Here is a 14,758-nt window from a genome sequence, read left to right as displayed (position 1 = left end):
AGGGCCGAAGCCGCAGGTTCCCGCTGGAGAATAGGGCCCTGTGTGTCACTTCCGGCTTTGGCGGTTTGATGACACGGGCGGTGGAGCCAGTCCAGGCGCCCCGCCCTGTCCCTCGCGGCCTGGTCGCCTTCTGGGCCGGGGGCGCTGGTCCCTGGCGCCGCCCTGGTGGCTCTTCCCCTGCAGTGCCGACCGGAGCCACTGCTCCTTACACAGAGCAAGGCCGCCCGCCAGGTGGTCAGTGGTTAGAGCGAAGCGCTCTGCACGGGAGGGGGGAGGGGGGGTGCAGTGATTGCGGGTTGGATTCCGGGTCCGGTTGGGGTCGTGCAGGAGGCAGCCAGTGGTTCACTCCCACATCAATGTTTCTCTCCCTTCCTCTAAAATCAATTTAAAAACAGGGTGGGCGAGCAGCCCTAGCTGGTTTGACTCATTGGATAGCATCAGCCTGTGACTGAAAGGTCCCGGGTTCGATCCCAGTCAGGGGCACATGCCCGGGTTGTGGGTTTGATCCCCAATGTGGGGCCTGCAGGAGGCAGCTGATCAATGATTCTCTCTTTTCTCTCATCGTTCATATTTCTGTCTCTCTCCCCCTCTTCCTTCCTCTCTGAAATCTGTAAAAATATATTTAAAAAAAAAAAGACAAGAACCACCCCAGCCAGTTTGGCTCAGAGGATAGCGGGTCCACCCATGGGCTGAAGAGTCCCGGGTTCGATTCGGTCAAGGGCATGTACGTTGGTTGCAGGCTTGACGCTCCGCCCTGATTGGGTCGGGAAGAAGGCAACCAATGGATGTGTCTCTCTCATACCAATGTTTCTCGCTCTGTCTCTCCCCCTCCCTTCCACTCTCTCTAAAAAATATTAATGGGAAAATATCCTCAGGTGAGGATTAACAAAAAAAAAGAGAGACAAGATCCAAGGTTTCTAGTCTCCCCGGCAACAAAGGCTGCTGGGCAGCCTTGGTCCCTGAAGTTATGTGGGACGTGGCCCCTTCCTTCCTTTTTGTGGCTCCTGCATCTTGCAGGGTGTTTCCTGTCTCCGGTGGAAGCTGTGTCATGAGCCTGTGAAGGAAACTGGAGAAACCCAAGGAAACAACGTCTGCCAGGGTCCTGCCCCATCGGTCCAGGGGTTCCCAAAGGTGTGGACGGAGTCAGCGAAGAATGAAGGACATGGGGACAGCGTTCAGTTGATCAGCATAGCCAAGTTCTCTTCTTTTTTTATTGTCCTGTTACAACTGTATATATACTACTCGATTCTATAAGCATGCTTGTATAGTCACATCATGTAATGTTTGGGGTCCTCCCTTGACCTTCGTACTCACTGCCTCTTAGCTGCCGGCTTTGGAGGCCGCCAGGAGCTTTGCCCAAGCACATTCGCAGGTGCCTGCCCCCCTTAGGGTGGACGAAAGCTGCAGAACACGGGTCTGGGCCATGCGGGCGAAATTGTGATGCCAAAAAGGTGCTGGGAAACTTTTCCAAGCTTGTGTTCCTTTCCCTCTTCCTCCTCTTTTCTTCTTTCTGACCTGAGTTGCTTCCTAAATACCTTTCTCCTTTTCACCCAGAGAAGAGTCTCTGGTCGCCTGGGTGGGCACCTGCTTTGTGAGACTAAGTCCAGCCCACAGTCCCTCCGCAGCTCAGCCCGAAAGCCCCGGAGAAGGGCTCTGCCCCCTGACATGCCCCCGTTGTCCTTACTTAGAGGCAGGCTTGTGCCACCCTCAGGTGGGCACTCAGCTAATTCCGGACACTGAGGGAAATTCTCGTCATCAGAGAAGACATTTCACCAACAAATGGCCTTTCTCTTCCTTCATCTCTTTATTCTCCATAAAGCAGCACATATTGCTCAAAATGATATGTTTCACTTAAAAAGAAACTTCAGAGATTTCATTGTGGCTTCCGAGAGAGAAGACATGCAGGGCAGGTCTGTCTTAGACCAGTCAGCCCTGGGCCTGCGGCTCAGCCTCTACCCTGGAACCGCCTGCAGGGCCTGAGGCTCCAACCTGTTTAGAACAAGCGGTGCCTTTTCCCCTGAACCAGTTCCCCATGCTGAGTCAGTACAGCCGTCCCGTGGCCCACGGGTGCCTGCAGCCCTGGACGGTGCCCTCCCGTGGCCCACGGGTGCCTGCAGCCCTGGGCGGTGCCCTCCCGTGGCCCACGGGTGCCTGCAGCCCTGGGCGGTGCCCTCCCGTGGCCCACGGGTGCCTGCAGCCCTGAGTGGTGCCATCCCGTGGCCCATGAGTGCCTATAGCCCTAGGCCATGGGGCCACAGCCCTTCAGATGCCCAAGCACTAGAGGACCTGTTCCCACTCCTGGGCTGTGGAGACAGACTGAGTTGTTCACTCCCACAGAGATTCAGACCCGTTGACCTCCTCACATCTAGTTCTGCAAGAAGTGGGGCCAGGATTCTGACGTGGCTCTGCGAGGACTCAGGAGGTGGGCAGCTAGCTCTTGGAGGCTCTGACATGGGGGTGGCAGGACAGGAAAGAGGTAGTCTAGTGTGGGGTGTGTCAGGGAGGAAAAGCAGCAAGGTCTCCCAGAGGTCTGTAAGGGAGAGGCAGGAAGAAGAGTCTGTGGCCCCAGTGGACCACAGTTTACCATATGGTATGTGTGTGTGTGGAGCATGGTGAGCTTGCTCAGACTTCGACAAGGAGAGCAATACCATCTCAGAAAGCTGAGGTGGGGGTGACTCAGGAAGCAGGAAATCTTTTTTGAAGCTGCTGTAAAAATCCGAAAGAGCAGAGAGGGCTCTGCACCTCAGAACTGGCAGGGCAAAGGATGAAAAATATTTACCCACAATTCCCGTGGGTCCGTTTCTTTAGGAAAGGCCACCTAGTGAGCCGTCCCAGCTCACACCATCTCCTCCCTGTCTCCCCAGGACCAGCTCTCCGAGCCGCGCTCCCCAGCCAACGGCGACTACAGAGACACAGGGATGGTCCTCGTCAACCCCTTCTGCCAAGAAACACTGTTTGTGGGGAACGATCAGGTATCTGAGATCTGACCGCAGCCGCCCTCGCTTTGCCATGCCCTGCCTTGGGGCTCTAAATCATAAATCTACAAATATATATTATAAATATAATCTTTGTGTAACCCTGACTTAAGGAGAAACATTTTCAGCTTTTTCTTTCCTAAGAATTGTCAACATCTTTTTTATAAGTGTGGTTTAAAAAAAAAAAACTTTACAGAACGATCGTGGCTTTATAAAATAAAGGTCTTTCTAAGCAAAGCAGGTGCACCGATTGCTTCTCTTAATAACTGTCCTTGAGCCCTCGCGGGTCCCAGCAGCCCTGGGCAGCGAGGGAATGTCACGTGCATGGCCCCGAGAGAGTCTTAGAGCTCAGGTCCCTCTTGAATCCATGTGGCCCCGGCCGCCCCCCCTGTGCACACCAGCGAAGGCACCCGGGGGAGAGGACGGCAGTCATCACTGAAGCAGGAAGTGGCCGAGCAGCAGCCACGGAGGAGCGACCAGCGCCTGACAGCACCGCTGACTGCGGGTCACCCCTCTGAGCAGGCGGGGACCCACGAAGTCCATCATAATCCCAAGGCCAAGCCCCCTGACACCGCATGACGGGACCTGCTGCCGTGCCAACCGCAGGCCTGCCTTTCCCTGGCGAAGAGAGGCTGCCCGCTGAGAGGCACACGCCTGCCTCCCCCGCAGCACCCACGTCTGCGTCCCACGCTGTGCCTTCCTCCGGAGAGGGTGCCGGAGCGGATCCGCGGGCTGGAGGGTGCTGGTCCTTCTTCAAGCGTCACTCGTGCCGGGGGGCTCAGCGTCCAGCGTCTCTCAGAAGGCGCTCAGATAGTGCCCCCGAGGAGGCACTTCTGTGAGAAGCTCAACACTGTAACTTCTAAATCGCCCTGCGATCTGACGGCCACGAAATGGCCAAAGCCATCGCTTGGGAGAACCATCCCGTCCTCCTCGGCACTGACGCCCGGTTGGCTGTCAGCACATGGACTCGCCACCCGGCTCTCGTTTTCCATCTCCCCGTTCCCCTTCCTCTCCCCCTCCCCCCTGCACCCTCCCTCCGTGGGCGGCCTCCCCACCCCCACTGAGGGTGGCAGACCCTCGGAGACACGCGGGCTTCTGCATTCTCTCCCTCATAGGTAGTGGCTGGGACGGGAGATTAATGCTGGGACGCTTCCTTTCTCTAAAAGAAAAATAGCTTGATAGTATATATTTTGAATATAGATGTTCTTATAGTCAGATTGGAAATCAAACCTAAATGTTGACTCATATGTTTGTGTTGTTGCTGTGGTCTTATCATGACTCTTTTCTTTCTTCATTCTCCTTTGAAAAAGATGGCCTTCAGAAACGTGTGTTCTCCATGTCGTATGGACGTACCTGACATGAGTTCAGTGGTTGTCTCTCTGTAAAGACTCTTCATCCCACACAGAAGCAGGTTAAATGTTGCCCTGAGATTCCTTCCCCATGTGCTGCTGTCTGCCATGTTATCCTGTCATGGGATTTCTGTTAGCGACTGCATTTACTCTATCAATGTGTGTGTGTATATAGAAAGATACCTGTTTGTAAACTTTATATATAATATATGTAATCGAAGATGCATATGTTATATATACATATGTGGATGTATGACTTATTTTTCCTTATCAACAGAATTCAGCTACCATGTATATATAAATAAACTTATTTTATTAGCCAGAGGATCAAGTTGCTAATACATTTTGTATCCTTTTCATTTTAAAGTGGCTTTTAAGTCTTTCTTTAATAACCACACAACCTAATATCCAGCTCTATTTTTCATCTACTTTAGCCATAAATTGGGTTTTGTGAGAATGATGAGCTGATAGGACTAGCAGTTTGTTCTTTGATCAAACAAATCCTTTAAAACATGTTTGTGATTTCTCCAAAAGAGAATCATTCCTCCTCAGGTCTGGGAGACACCGGTGTGAATGAGGGTACATCCCCTCCTCTCTTCCCCCTTCCCGGACTCAGGGCTTCATTGTAAATATCAGAGGAAGCCGAAGTTAACCTGGCCATGAGGGTTATGATTCTGTGTAGAGCAGTGGTTCTCAACCTTCTGGCCCTTTAAATACAGTTCCTTATGTGACCCAACCATAAAATTATTTTCGTTGCTACTTCATAACTGTAATGTTGCTACTGTTATGAATCGTAATGTAAATATCTGATATGCAGGATGGTCTTAGCAGGGGTCCTCAAACTACGGCCCGCGGGCCACATGCAAATACAAATATTGTATTTGTTCCCGTTTTGTTTTTTTAACTTCAAAATAAGATATGTGCAGTGTGCATAGGAATTTGTTCATAGTTTTTTTTAAACTATAGTCCGGCCCTCCAACGGTCTGAGGGACAGTGAACTGGCCCCTGTTTAAAAAGTTTGAGGACCCCTGGTCTTAGGCGACCCCTGTGAAAGGGTCATTCGACCGCCAAAGGGGTCGTGACCCACAGGTTGAGAACCGCTGGTGTAGAGGATAATACGCAACCTCTGGTTTGAGCCCTTCCTTTAGCCTTCAGCGATACATCCTGGGATTCACAAGCATGCGGCTCCTCGCAGCCCAGTCAGTGTCGCCTGCGTTAAGATGTTGTCATCGCAGTCTGGCGGGCACCCTGGACAGCCTTCCGGGTGCATTAGAGAGGTAGAGCCCAGGCCAGGGCCTGGGAAGTAAGGTCCAGAGAGGTGAAGCTGTGTGGCCAAGAGAGGATGAGCTGCAGTTTTCTAGGAAGGAACTAGGGAGGGGCTTGAAGCTGCTGCCAGGATGAGGGGGATGAAGGAAGCAACAGGCTTGGTTTGTTTCTCTTGAGACCCCAGGGCTGCCTCCGCCATGGCTGGTTCACGTCTGCTTCCATCCTGTGTTACCTGGTGGGACCTTGGGCACAGTCACAGCTGCATACCGGCACCTGTAAGGATGTGGAAAGCCCTGAAATTGGCCCTGGGAATACCTGGATTGTTTAAATCCTGGTTCAGCCACTTGTGATCTGAGCCCCAGTTTACTCATCTGTGAAATGGGGCTCCTGGAGGCCTGCCTTGCCCTCACTTAGTGAAATACACACAGCCCCAGATGAGCCACCCCCACAGCCTGCAGGGATCCAGCCTCCACCACCACCAGCAGAAAAATCTGGAAGGTCGGGCACATGACCCTGCAGAGAATGTGCGAGGGCCTCTGCACACGGCCCTGGACGGGCAGGCTCTCTTTCAGCTCCATGAACGATAGAAACTCATGGAAAACAGCAGACACAGCAGCCCTGGGGACAGAGCTTCCAGAGAGGCCGATGACCCGGCCACAGGGACGCCGGGGCTGCACCAAAAGCTGCTGGACTCTAAGCCCCGTAAGGCACAGAGAGGCAGAAGGGCGATGAGCTCAAAGCGAGTGATGGTGGATGCGCCCACCGGTGCCAGCGTGCCCGTCCAGAGGCACAGGGCATCCTTCAGGGGGACACGGTCATCGTCTTCCTCCCTGGATAGCCCCCCGGCCTCCAGGACCAGTGCCATGGGTGGCCTCATCCGAGCACCCAGGGTCTATGTAGGGATGGCCTCCAATGGGTACACCAGTGGCCTGGGTGCCCGCGTGACCCGCCGAGCCCTGGGCATCAGCAGTGTCTTTCTGCAGGGGCTGCGGAGCTCAGGCCTGGCCACAGCGCCTGCTCCAGGCCTGGGGAGGGACCTCGATGCCGCTGAAGACCTGGGGCGCTGCCTGGTGGGGTACATGACCCAGGTGCATGCCCTCGAGCAGGTCAGCCAGGAGCTGGAGGCACAGCTGCGGAGACACCTGGAGAGCAAGGCCGGGAGTGCGGAGCACTGGGGCGCCCTCCGGGCCTCCTGGGCCAGCAGCTGCCAGCAGGTGAGTGCCGGGCGTGCCTAAGGGCTTTGCGGAGGGCGGGACGGGAGGCTGAAGGCTGAGGCCGGGGGCAGGGGAGTAAATGGTCAGAGGCCAGAGACACTGACCTACTTTCATGCTAAAAACACTAGACAGTAATAACAGCAGTGACGATGACCTCTGACAGAGGCGTACCAGGGCCGGGCCCACGAGCGTCCCTCTCCATCACCGTCTCCCGGGGTGTGCACAGTTGTAGCTCATTCACTGATCCTATTGTTCAGATGAGAAAACTGAGGCCCAGAGGGAAGTTCTCTGGCCAAGACCATGCAGCGAGTAGGGGGTGGAGCTGAGATTTGGACCTGGAATTTTCTGGCTCCAAAGCTTGCATTTGTGCCATTACCTCCGGCTGCCCCGTAAGCTTTGTGTTACGGAAGGGTTTTTACAGCCATGGTCAAATGGAATAGCATCGAATGGATGTAGCATTAAGAACAATGAGTGAGTGAAGGTGTGTTCCTGTGCCCTTCTGTAATCACACTGTCCAGTGGAAATAGGAGCCACATGGATAATTTACAAGTTCCTATTGCCCACAGTAAGAAAAAAAAAAGTAAAAAGAAACCAGTGAAGTTAACATTGGTATTATGTCTTATTTAACTGAATGTATTTTAAATGCGATTCCAGCATATATTCAATATAAGAATGGTAATGGGGTCATCTGCCTTCAAATAGGACTTTCAGCAGCGATGGCAGTGGCCTGTGTGCACACTGTCCACCCTGGTGCCACTGGCCGTGTGGCTGATGCGACTGGGGAACTGATGTTTTTATTTCGTTGCATTTTGTGACTTTGCATGGCCTGTGGCTGGTGTCTGTCTGACGGACAGACAGACAGGGCACCAGGCTTCCGCCATCCTCACTGCTTAGTCAGGACCTGTGCTCGGTGCCCTCTGCAGAGCTCTCAGCTCATCCATCACGTCCGGCCTGCCGCCGGGGCTCTGACACTGGACTGCAGCCAGCACCGCACATCTCCCCCCCATCCCCGCCCCCGCCCAAGCCCCCGCCCTCCGGGTGCCGGCCTTGGATCCCTCTGCGCTAACTCAGCCTCTCGCCCAACCAGGAACTGCCAGCTCAGACCCCGTGCGCCCTGGGGCCCAGCTCGCAGCCCCCAAGACAAGGTCATGACCTTGATTTGTGTGCGGCTGGGTGAGGCTGAGCAGACACGCAGGGGCTCCCTGCTGCCTCGCATTTCATCCCGGGATGCTGCCCACGTTAGTCAGCGCCCAGCTGACAGCACGGGACCCATGAGACACCCTGTCCTCACTGCTGGGCTGGGCTGCTGTTCGTTCGCATCCAGCTGGGCTGAGGGAGAGCCACCTAGAGCAGCCAGGGCCTTACAGCCGCCGAGTCTAAGGCAGCCCTTCCTCCCAGACTCACAGCAGCCGCGCTGCTTCCCATGCTTGTGCCGGGTAAACCCCCAGAGCGTCCCTGGCTGTGTCCGTATTTCTTCAGGGCAATTCCTTGCACTCCGACGCCACACAGACTCTTCACGAGCCTCTTGCCCATTGACCCAGCTGCCCACAGAGTGGCACTGCGGCTCAGTACCCTCGGGGTGCCCTGCCCTCCGTGGGTGCAAGCGGCCAGTCTGCAGGAACGGCGATGCCTGGCCGCTTCCCACCCTCGGCCAGAACGTAGCATGTCAGTCCAGCGGCTGACGGACCAGGCAGTGCCCCAAATGCTGGGGCAGAACCCCCCCCCCAGGTGCCCACGAGGGCTGCGCTTGCCCCTTGAGTATCCCTGTGCCCAAAGGAGAAACAGATTAAATAGCAGAATTACCGTGACTGGTCAAGAGAAAAACCATGGAAAATAGGATAAAGCTTTACCTTTTCATGGTCTTAAAGGCATCTTTCTTTTCTCTCTGTTTTTCTTTAACAAGGAGCTCCGCCTTTTTATTTTACACAATAAACTGAGTCCAGTCTTGGTGAGAGTTAATGTACATGAAGTCCCTTTTCGATGCCAAACCTCCCTCTCCCTGCTCCCCAGCTGTGTTAGCGCCTCTCGGCCACTTCTCTGGCTAAGCAGTGACGACAGAGAGGAAATGCCCGGGTGGTGGCCACAGAGGCCACGGAGGACCCGGCACCCGGCCATCACCGGGGCAGAGGGCAGCCCCTTCCCTCCCCAGCTTTGCCGAGGGCTCCTGGCTTTCCCTGCCCAGTGAGTGGTGCTGATGGTAAACTCTGGCCACAGCAGGCCCTTTCATCAAATAGGCCGAACACAGGCAGCTTCCCGGCCTCGGAGCTGCAGATGGGCAGACGGACAGAGGGACGGGGCGGGGGAGGGGAGAGGGCAGAGGAGGGGCAGCCCAGAGGCCACCGGGCGCAGGCTGTGAGCCAGGCCAGGAGGCGCTGCCCGGGAAGGAAGGAGACCTGGAGGCTTGGGTTTCCACGGAAATTCGTGGGCTCCATGGGAGACCAGGGCAGCAAAGGCTGTCAGCTGGAGGAAGGAGAAGTCAGAATGACTGAGAGGCCAAGGATTGGAATTCTGAATGGGCCTGATGTAAAATGGGGCTGCTGCTCACAGCCCGTTTCTGTCCCTGGCAGAGAGAGAGCCCACACCCTGGGGTCTGCCTGTTGGGGAAACTTCTGGACAAATGAGGCAACTAGATCAGGGCCAGGGCTCTCTCCGGACAGAACCTGGGGTCCCAGCAGGGGTTTTTATTTTTGTTTTTAAAGAAATAAGAACTAATCCTTCCCCCACTGAATAAAAACACAGACAGCAGGGTCATTGTTCACATTTCACCACCTGGTGTCCCCGAAAGGGGGAGGGGGAGGCACCATGTGCTCTTTTAGAATCTGCAAAACCTGAACACATGGACCCAAGACAAAACCACTCCTGGTTTTTGTGTGTGTGTGTGTGTGTGTTTTTGTTTTGTTTTTATAAATATATTTTTATTGATTTTGAGAGGAAGGGAGAGGGGGAGATAGAAACATCAATGATGCATTGGTGGGCTGCCTCCTGCATGCCCCCTAGTAGGGATAAAGCCTGCAACCCAGGCACATGCCCTGACTGGGAATTGAACCATGACCTCCTGGTTCATAGGTCGGTGCTCAACCACTGAGCCACACCAGCCCAGCCCACTCCTGTTTTTTAATTAATGCAATTCATGTGGTCAGAGCAGGCAAGTAAGAGAGTTACTCTGTTAGCTAAGCTATAAGGGACACTAAAGTATCATTAGAAATGTAACTAGGCAGAGGAAAATTTGTCCAGGAGAATTCTTCTTGGAGGGAGTGATACATAGACTGGAAGAAATATTTTGGTGGGGCAGGGAGGGGAAGGGGACACGAGGCTGCTAAAGGTGGCCACTAAGTGCTTTCTAAGATGGGTGGCTCCTGATTTCTGGGGCCTCTTGTTTTGTGATACGTAGAGGTCTGGGAGGGAGCGGAATTGCTAAAGAAAATAGGTGAGACTGAGCCCTGTCACTAGGGGCCTCTTTCTGTGCTCTTCCCAAACACGGCTCACCACCCTTACATCTCTTAATTGTGAGATCCTTGTTGAAGAATGGGGGCAGGGGAGTGAGTCCAGATGGTGAAAATTGGGCTCTCCTGTTGCTCCTTCTATGCTGAGCCCTTCCTTGTTTCCCTGTCCCCAGCCTTAATAAACGTAGCTCAGAGTAAAAACGAGTTGGCATCCACCCTCCCACGGGAGCTGGGCGGCTGGGGCGCTATCTCCACAGGCGTTTGCACTGCAGACGTGGCTCCGGGTTGAGGAAGCCTTCTGGGTTACAGGGACTTCTATCTCAGAGGCAGAGGCGGGGTTTGTAGTTCCACGTTTCCTACAGTAACTGCCTAAGAAAAGGGGCGTCAGGGCCCCCTTGTCAGGTTTGGACTGGAAAAAACTGTAACTTCGTTGGCAGCTTGAGTTTTCTCGGTCGGGCAGGCATTATAAGGGGCTGGGGTCATCCCCGGACACGGTGTGGGACGGGCAGAAGCCAGGCCAGTTTACTCGGGTCCCCTCGTGTGTGGGGCTGGATGGCATTGTGTTTTTCTTTTTTATTTTATATTGTTGAAAGTATTACAGATGCCCCCTTTTCAAACCCCCACTGACCCCCTGCACCACGCCCCCACCCCCAGGCCTTCACTGCACTATTGTCAGGGGGTTATGCGAATATGAATGGCATTGCTGATGCTAAGAGTTTTGTGGTTCTCACCACGGAATGCTAAGCTATCCGAGGTCAGTGCGTGCCCCACCCCTCTCCCAGCAAGCCACTGAGCCACGCTGGCTGGGCAGCATGAATATGTATTTTTGAGTAAAATGGCAGCTGCAGAAACATTCTCTGCCTCTATTCACGTTAAAAAGGAGGAGGGCGGGCGATACTCTGGAAGCAGGGCAAGGGCGGTCAGCTTGCTTCTAGTGAGAGGCTGGTGGCTGGGGACGGGCAGGAGCAGGCTCGCTTGGGGCTGTATACTTTTGTTGCACTGTTAACATGTTTTATCTTTAAATAATAATTTAAAAAAGAAGTAATAAGTAAAATTCCTGCCAGCAACACGGGAGGTCAGGGGCTGGGGTTCCAGCCAGGCCCAGGGCAGGCGCAGCCCCGCAGCCTCACAGAAGCACCAAGGCTGAGGATCCATACAGAAGAGAAGAGGGAGACCTACTGCGCGACACCCCCCAGAACTAAATTAGAACTGAGCCCTGGCAGCTGCGCGCAGGGAGGGTCGGGACCAACGTGGTGGCCGCTGGCGGGGAAAGCGGGCAATTATTGAAAGAACCGCTGACCCAGGCAGAACGTCGGCCGCCCGCCTTCCCCAGAGTCTGTGCAGCCACCGAGTGGAGGACTCAATTTAGGAAAATGAAACCGTTTATCCTGCTTCGGCTGGGGAAGCGCAGACAGCCTCATTTATCTGGTTGTAAACCAGCCCGTGGCCTGACTGTGGCAAATGCATTCATTATTCAGCAGAAAGGAGAAGTGATTTCAGCTGGTGTCGGCAATGAAAAAGGGTGAGGGGTGGAAGGAGGCGGTGCAGGGACTGGGGGCAGGGGCAGGGGGGGGGGGTGGAATCCACCCCAAAGCTGGCCTGTTGTTGGAGAACAACTGCTGATTTGTATGCATTTATTTCAAGGGCCAGAGAGTAAGCATCAAAATAAGTCTCAGGGGAAATGCCACAACACGGAGAAAGAAAGTTAGACTCAGGGCAAAGTTATACAGGCGGCAAGTGCCGGCCTGATTCCCAACTGCCCACACCTGCCAGCCCAGCCCAGCAGCTGGCCCCTCCCGGACCCGCCCCAGCCCTTTCTCCACGGCTGCCCGGAGCTTCCCCGCATCATCCAGGCCTTGAACTGTGGCGCACCCCCATTCCCACCCCCAGGTAAGAGCCCACTCCTCCGGCTGCTCCCAGCCAACTCTGAGCAGGAAGGTTATCTGATAAATGAGTTTATTCTAACTTATCAGAGCCTGGTGTGTTTAGCCGCATAATGAAGGTGAGAGCAGCTTTCTCGGGGTAGTTGGGAGGAGTCAATGAGACAGAAAGTGACGCTCCTGGGGCCCCCAGGGCGGCGTCTGCACCCCCAGGCCAGCCCTGCCTGGCGCTGACCCCAGTGGGCAGCCCAGGGCAGCTCCTGAGTAACTAGGTTGTTGGCCCAGGTCTCAGCCACCCCCTGGAGAGGCACGAAGGCCCTGGTTCCCCTCCAATGTCCCCGAGCAAGACCCCGTCCTTTGATGATAAGACTCACAACCACTTTCACTATGGCCTTCAGGTCTCAGGTGCTGAGTGTTAACAGAAAGTTTCACTCCCCGTCTCATCTGAGCCTCTCGGCCACGACCACGTTTGTGTCCCCGGGAAGGTGGGCTGTGCCCAGCACAGGGCTGCGGGTTGCTGCTGTAACCTGTCAGGCCGAGTGGCCCCAACAACAGAAACTTGTTTCCTCATAGCCTGGAGGCCAGGGCCTGTGTCTGCGGAGGCCTCTCTCGGGGCTTCGATGGCTGCCTTCTCCCTGTGTCTTCACATTTCTTCCCTTGCGACATCTGGGTCCAAATTTCCTCCTCTTATAAGAACACCTTGTGGCATCATTGTTACTGAGTTACCTCTGCAAGGGCCCTGTCCCCAAACACAGGCACATCCGGTGGTGCTGGGCTTAGGACTTCAACGTAGGGATTTGGGGGACACAGTTCAGCCCATCACACCCATTTTATAGACAAAGAAACTGAGGCCCGCAGGGACCAAGTTCCTCACTGAGCCGGCGTCCCAGCCAGGACCAATTCAGCATTATGTCTGCCCCGAAACAGCAATGAGAGCCTCCTGCTGTCCTCACTGTAAGACCCACATCAGTGCTCTCTCCAGCGCCAGCCCCACGGGTCGGTGGGTTTGCATGGACTTCGAGTGCCCACGTGTGGCAGAGTTATTATCTCAGCAGAGGCCGTCTCTGTGCGGAGTGGAAACTGACGTGCCTCCTTTGTCTGCTCTTCTCCTCGGTTCCCACGGAGGAAACCATCGCGAGCAGTGATTGATCCTTGCCTCGCGGCTGTCACCGGCACCGGCTGTGCACAGGAGGCTGGGCGGCCTCCAGCTTGTCGGCCGCTCAGAGCGGGGCCTGAAAGTGTCACAGCTTGGCAGCCCCCCCAGGGATTTCGATTTTTCTTTCTCAGTGAATTTAATGCTCAGAAAAATGTGCTGAGCGCTTGGCCCTTGAGGCAGAATGTCTTTATCTGAGCAGCGTTGAGCACACCTGGCGTGCTCCCCTCCACCTCCTCCTAAAACCCACCCCTGCATCAGTCCTTGTCTCAGACTCCTGCAGGGTGACCTGACCACCTCCCATCACCACCTACCGGCAGATCTGAGAGTTCGCGGTGGGAGGTGAGAGGCATGCCCAGTGCGAGGGGTCCCCGATGCCAACCCCCATGGGTCCTGGGTCAGCGGATGAGGTCTGCACCTCTGAAAGCCAGGCAGAGCCCAGCCACTGTGGCTCAGATTTTACCAGGAGGCGGGAGGAATGGAGCGGCCTGGGGCTGTCACTGTGAACAGCTGTCCCTCGTCACTTGTGCTGACTGGACGAGGAATGCTGGTATTTTGTGGCTGCGGAGTGTCCCTGCCTCTCTGTTCAGATGTGACCGCAGTGTGGTCTGGTCTCTGTCTCGTCCCATGAGGATCCCAGAGTGACCGTGTCTGGCTCTGCCTGACGCTCTGTGAACGCTCCGTGCAGGTGAAGTTCTGGGGCCTGCCTGCTTCTGCCGCTGCGCTGTCAGGGCCCTGGTTTTACTTCCTGGGCCTCCTCCTGCCCAGCGGTGGGAGGGGGACTGTGGACACAGCTGGCGTGCCAGGCTCTCCCTCCCCACGCAGCCATGCAGGCCCACCCTGTGCCCTAGAAATGCTGAGCAGGGCGTGTCCCTGGGCCGCACTCCTGCCCGTCTGCCCCTGGAGGTCTCTCCTGGCCATCATGCGCCTGGGCTGTGAGAGAGCAAGTGGTGGCTCAGACAGCGCCCCCGGCATCCCTCATCCACTGTATCCGGATGAAGTCCAGGCCCAGCTTCATCCGAACCAGAAGTGAGGCCTGGCGGTCACTGGCCCCTCAGCGTGAGTTTCCTTGTCGCTAAGTTGAGTGCGAATGATCCCTCCCTCGCAGGCCCGCTGTGAGGCCCTGAGAGTGCAGGTGAGCTGGGTGAGCGGCAGGCACTCTCCTCCCTGCTCTTTCTCTGGCCCCTGCACAGTGCCTGGCACACAGCAGGTCACAGCAAACACTGATTACATCAACGGATGGAAGTGCCCAGCAAACTTGTCAATCAACAAGCGAGAGCTCTTTTTTTTTTCCAATATTTGCTCTGCTACCACCTTTATTTTTTTAATATATTTTTATTGATTTCAGAGAGGAAGGGAGAGGGAGATAGAAACATCAATGATGAAAGAGAATCATTGATTGGCTGCCTCCTGCACACCCCCTACTGGGGATCGAATCTGCAACCCAGGCACGTGCCCTTAACCAGAATCGAACCTGG

The 14,758-nt window shown here is 55.1% G+C and overlaps 2 protein-coding genes across 6 annotated transcripts in view; both read left to right on the top strand.

Moving 5' to 3' along the window:
* TMEM108 (transmembrane protein 108) overlaps window positions 1-4,612 on the top strand; it is a 253,544-nt gene extending 248,932 nt beyond the window's left edge. For all 5 annotated transcript variants that reach the window (XM_036332576.1, XM_036332577.1, XM_036332573.1 and 2 more), the window contains one exon: window positions 2,865-4,612. In XM_036332576.1, the coding sequence (XP_036188469.1) occupies window positions 2,865-2,987 (123 nt within the window). In that variant the 3' untranslated portion in view covers window positions 2,988-4,612. The remainder of the gene's footprint in view (window positions 1-2,864) is intronic.
* Window positions 4,613-6,318: 1,706 nt separating this feature from the next.
* The window catches only part of BFSP2 (beaded filament structural protein 2), a 46,613-nt gene continuing 38,173 nt past the window's right edge, over window positions 6,319-14,758 (top strand). The window contains exon 1 of the mRNA XM_036333838.1: window positions 6,319-6,804. Within this exon, the coding sequence (XP_036189731.1) occupies window positions 6,319-6,804 (486 nt within the window). The remainder of the gene's footprint in view (window positions 6,805-14,758) is intronic.

The sequence above is a fragment of the Myotis myotis genome, unplaced genomic scaffold (assembly GCF_014108235.1).
Source record: "Myotis myotis isolate mMyoMyo1 unplaced genomic scaffold, mMyoMyo1.p scaffold_m19_p_13, whole genome shotgun sequence".
Lineage (NCBI taxonomy): Eukaryota > Metazoa > Chordata > Mammalia > Chiroptera > Vespertilionidae > Myotis > Myotis myotis.
This window is presented reverse-complemented; position numbering and strand designations above follow the sequence as displayed.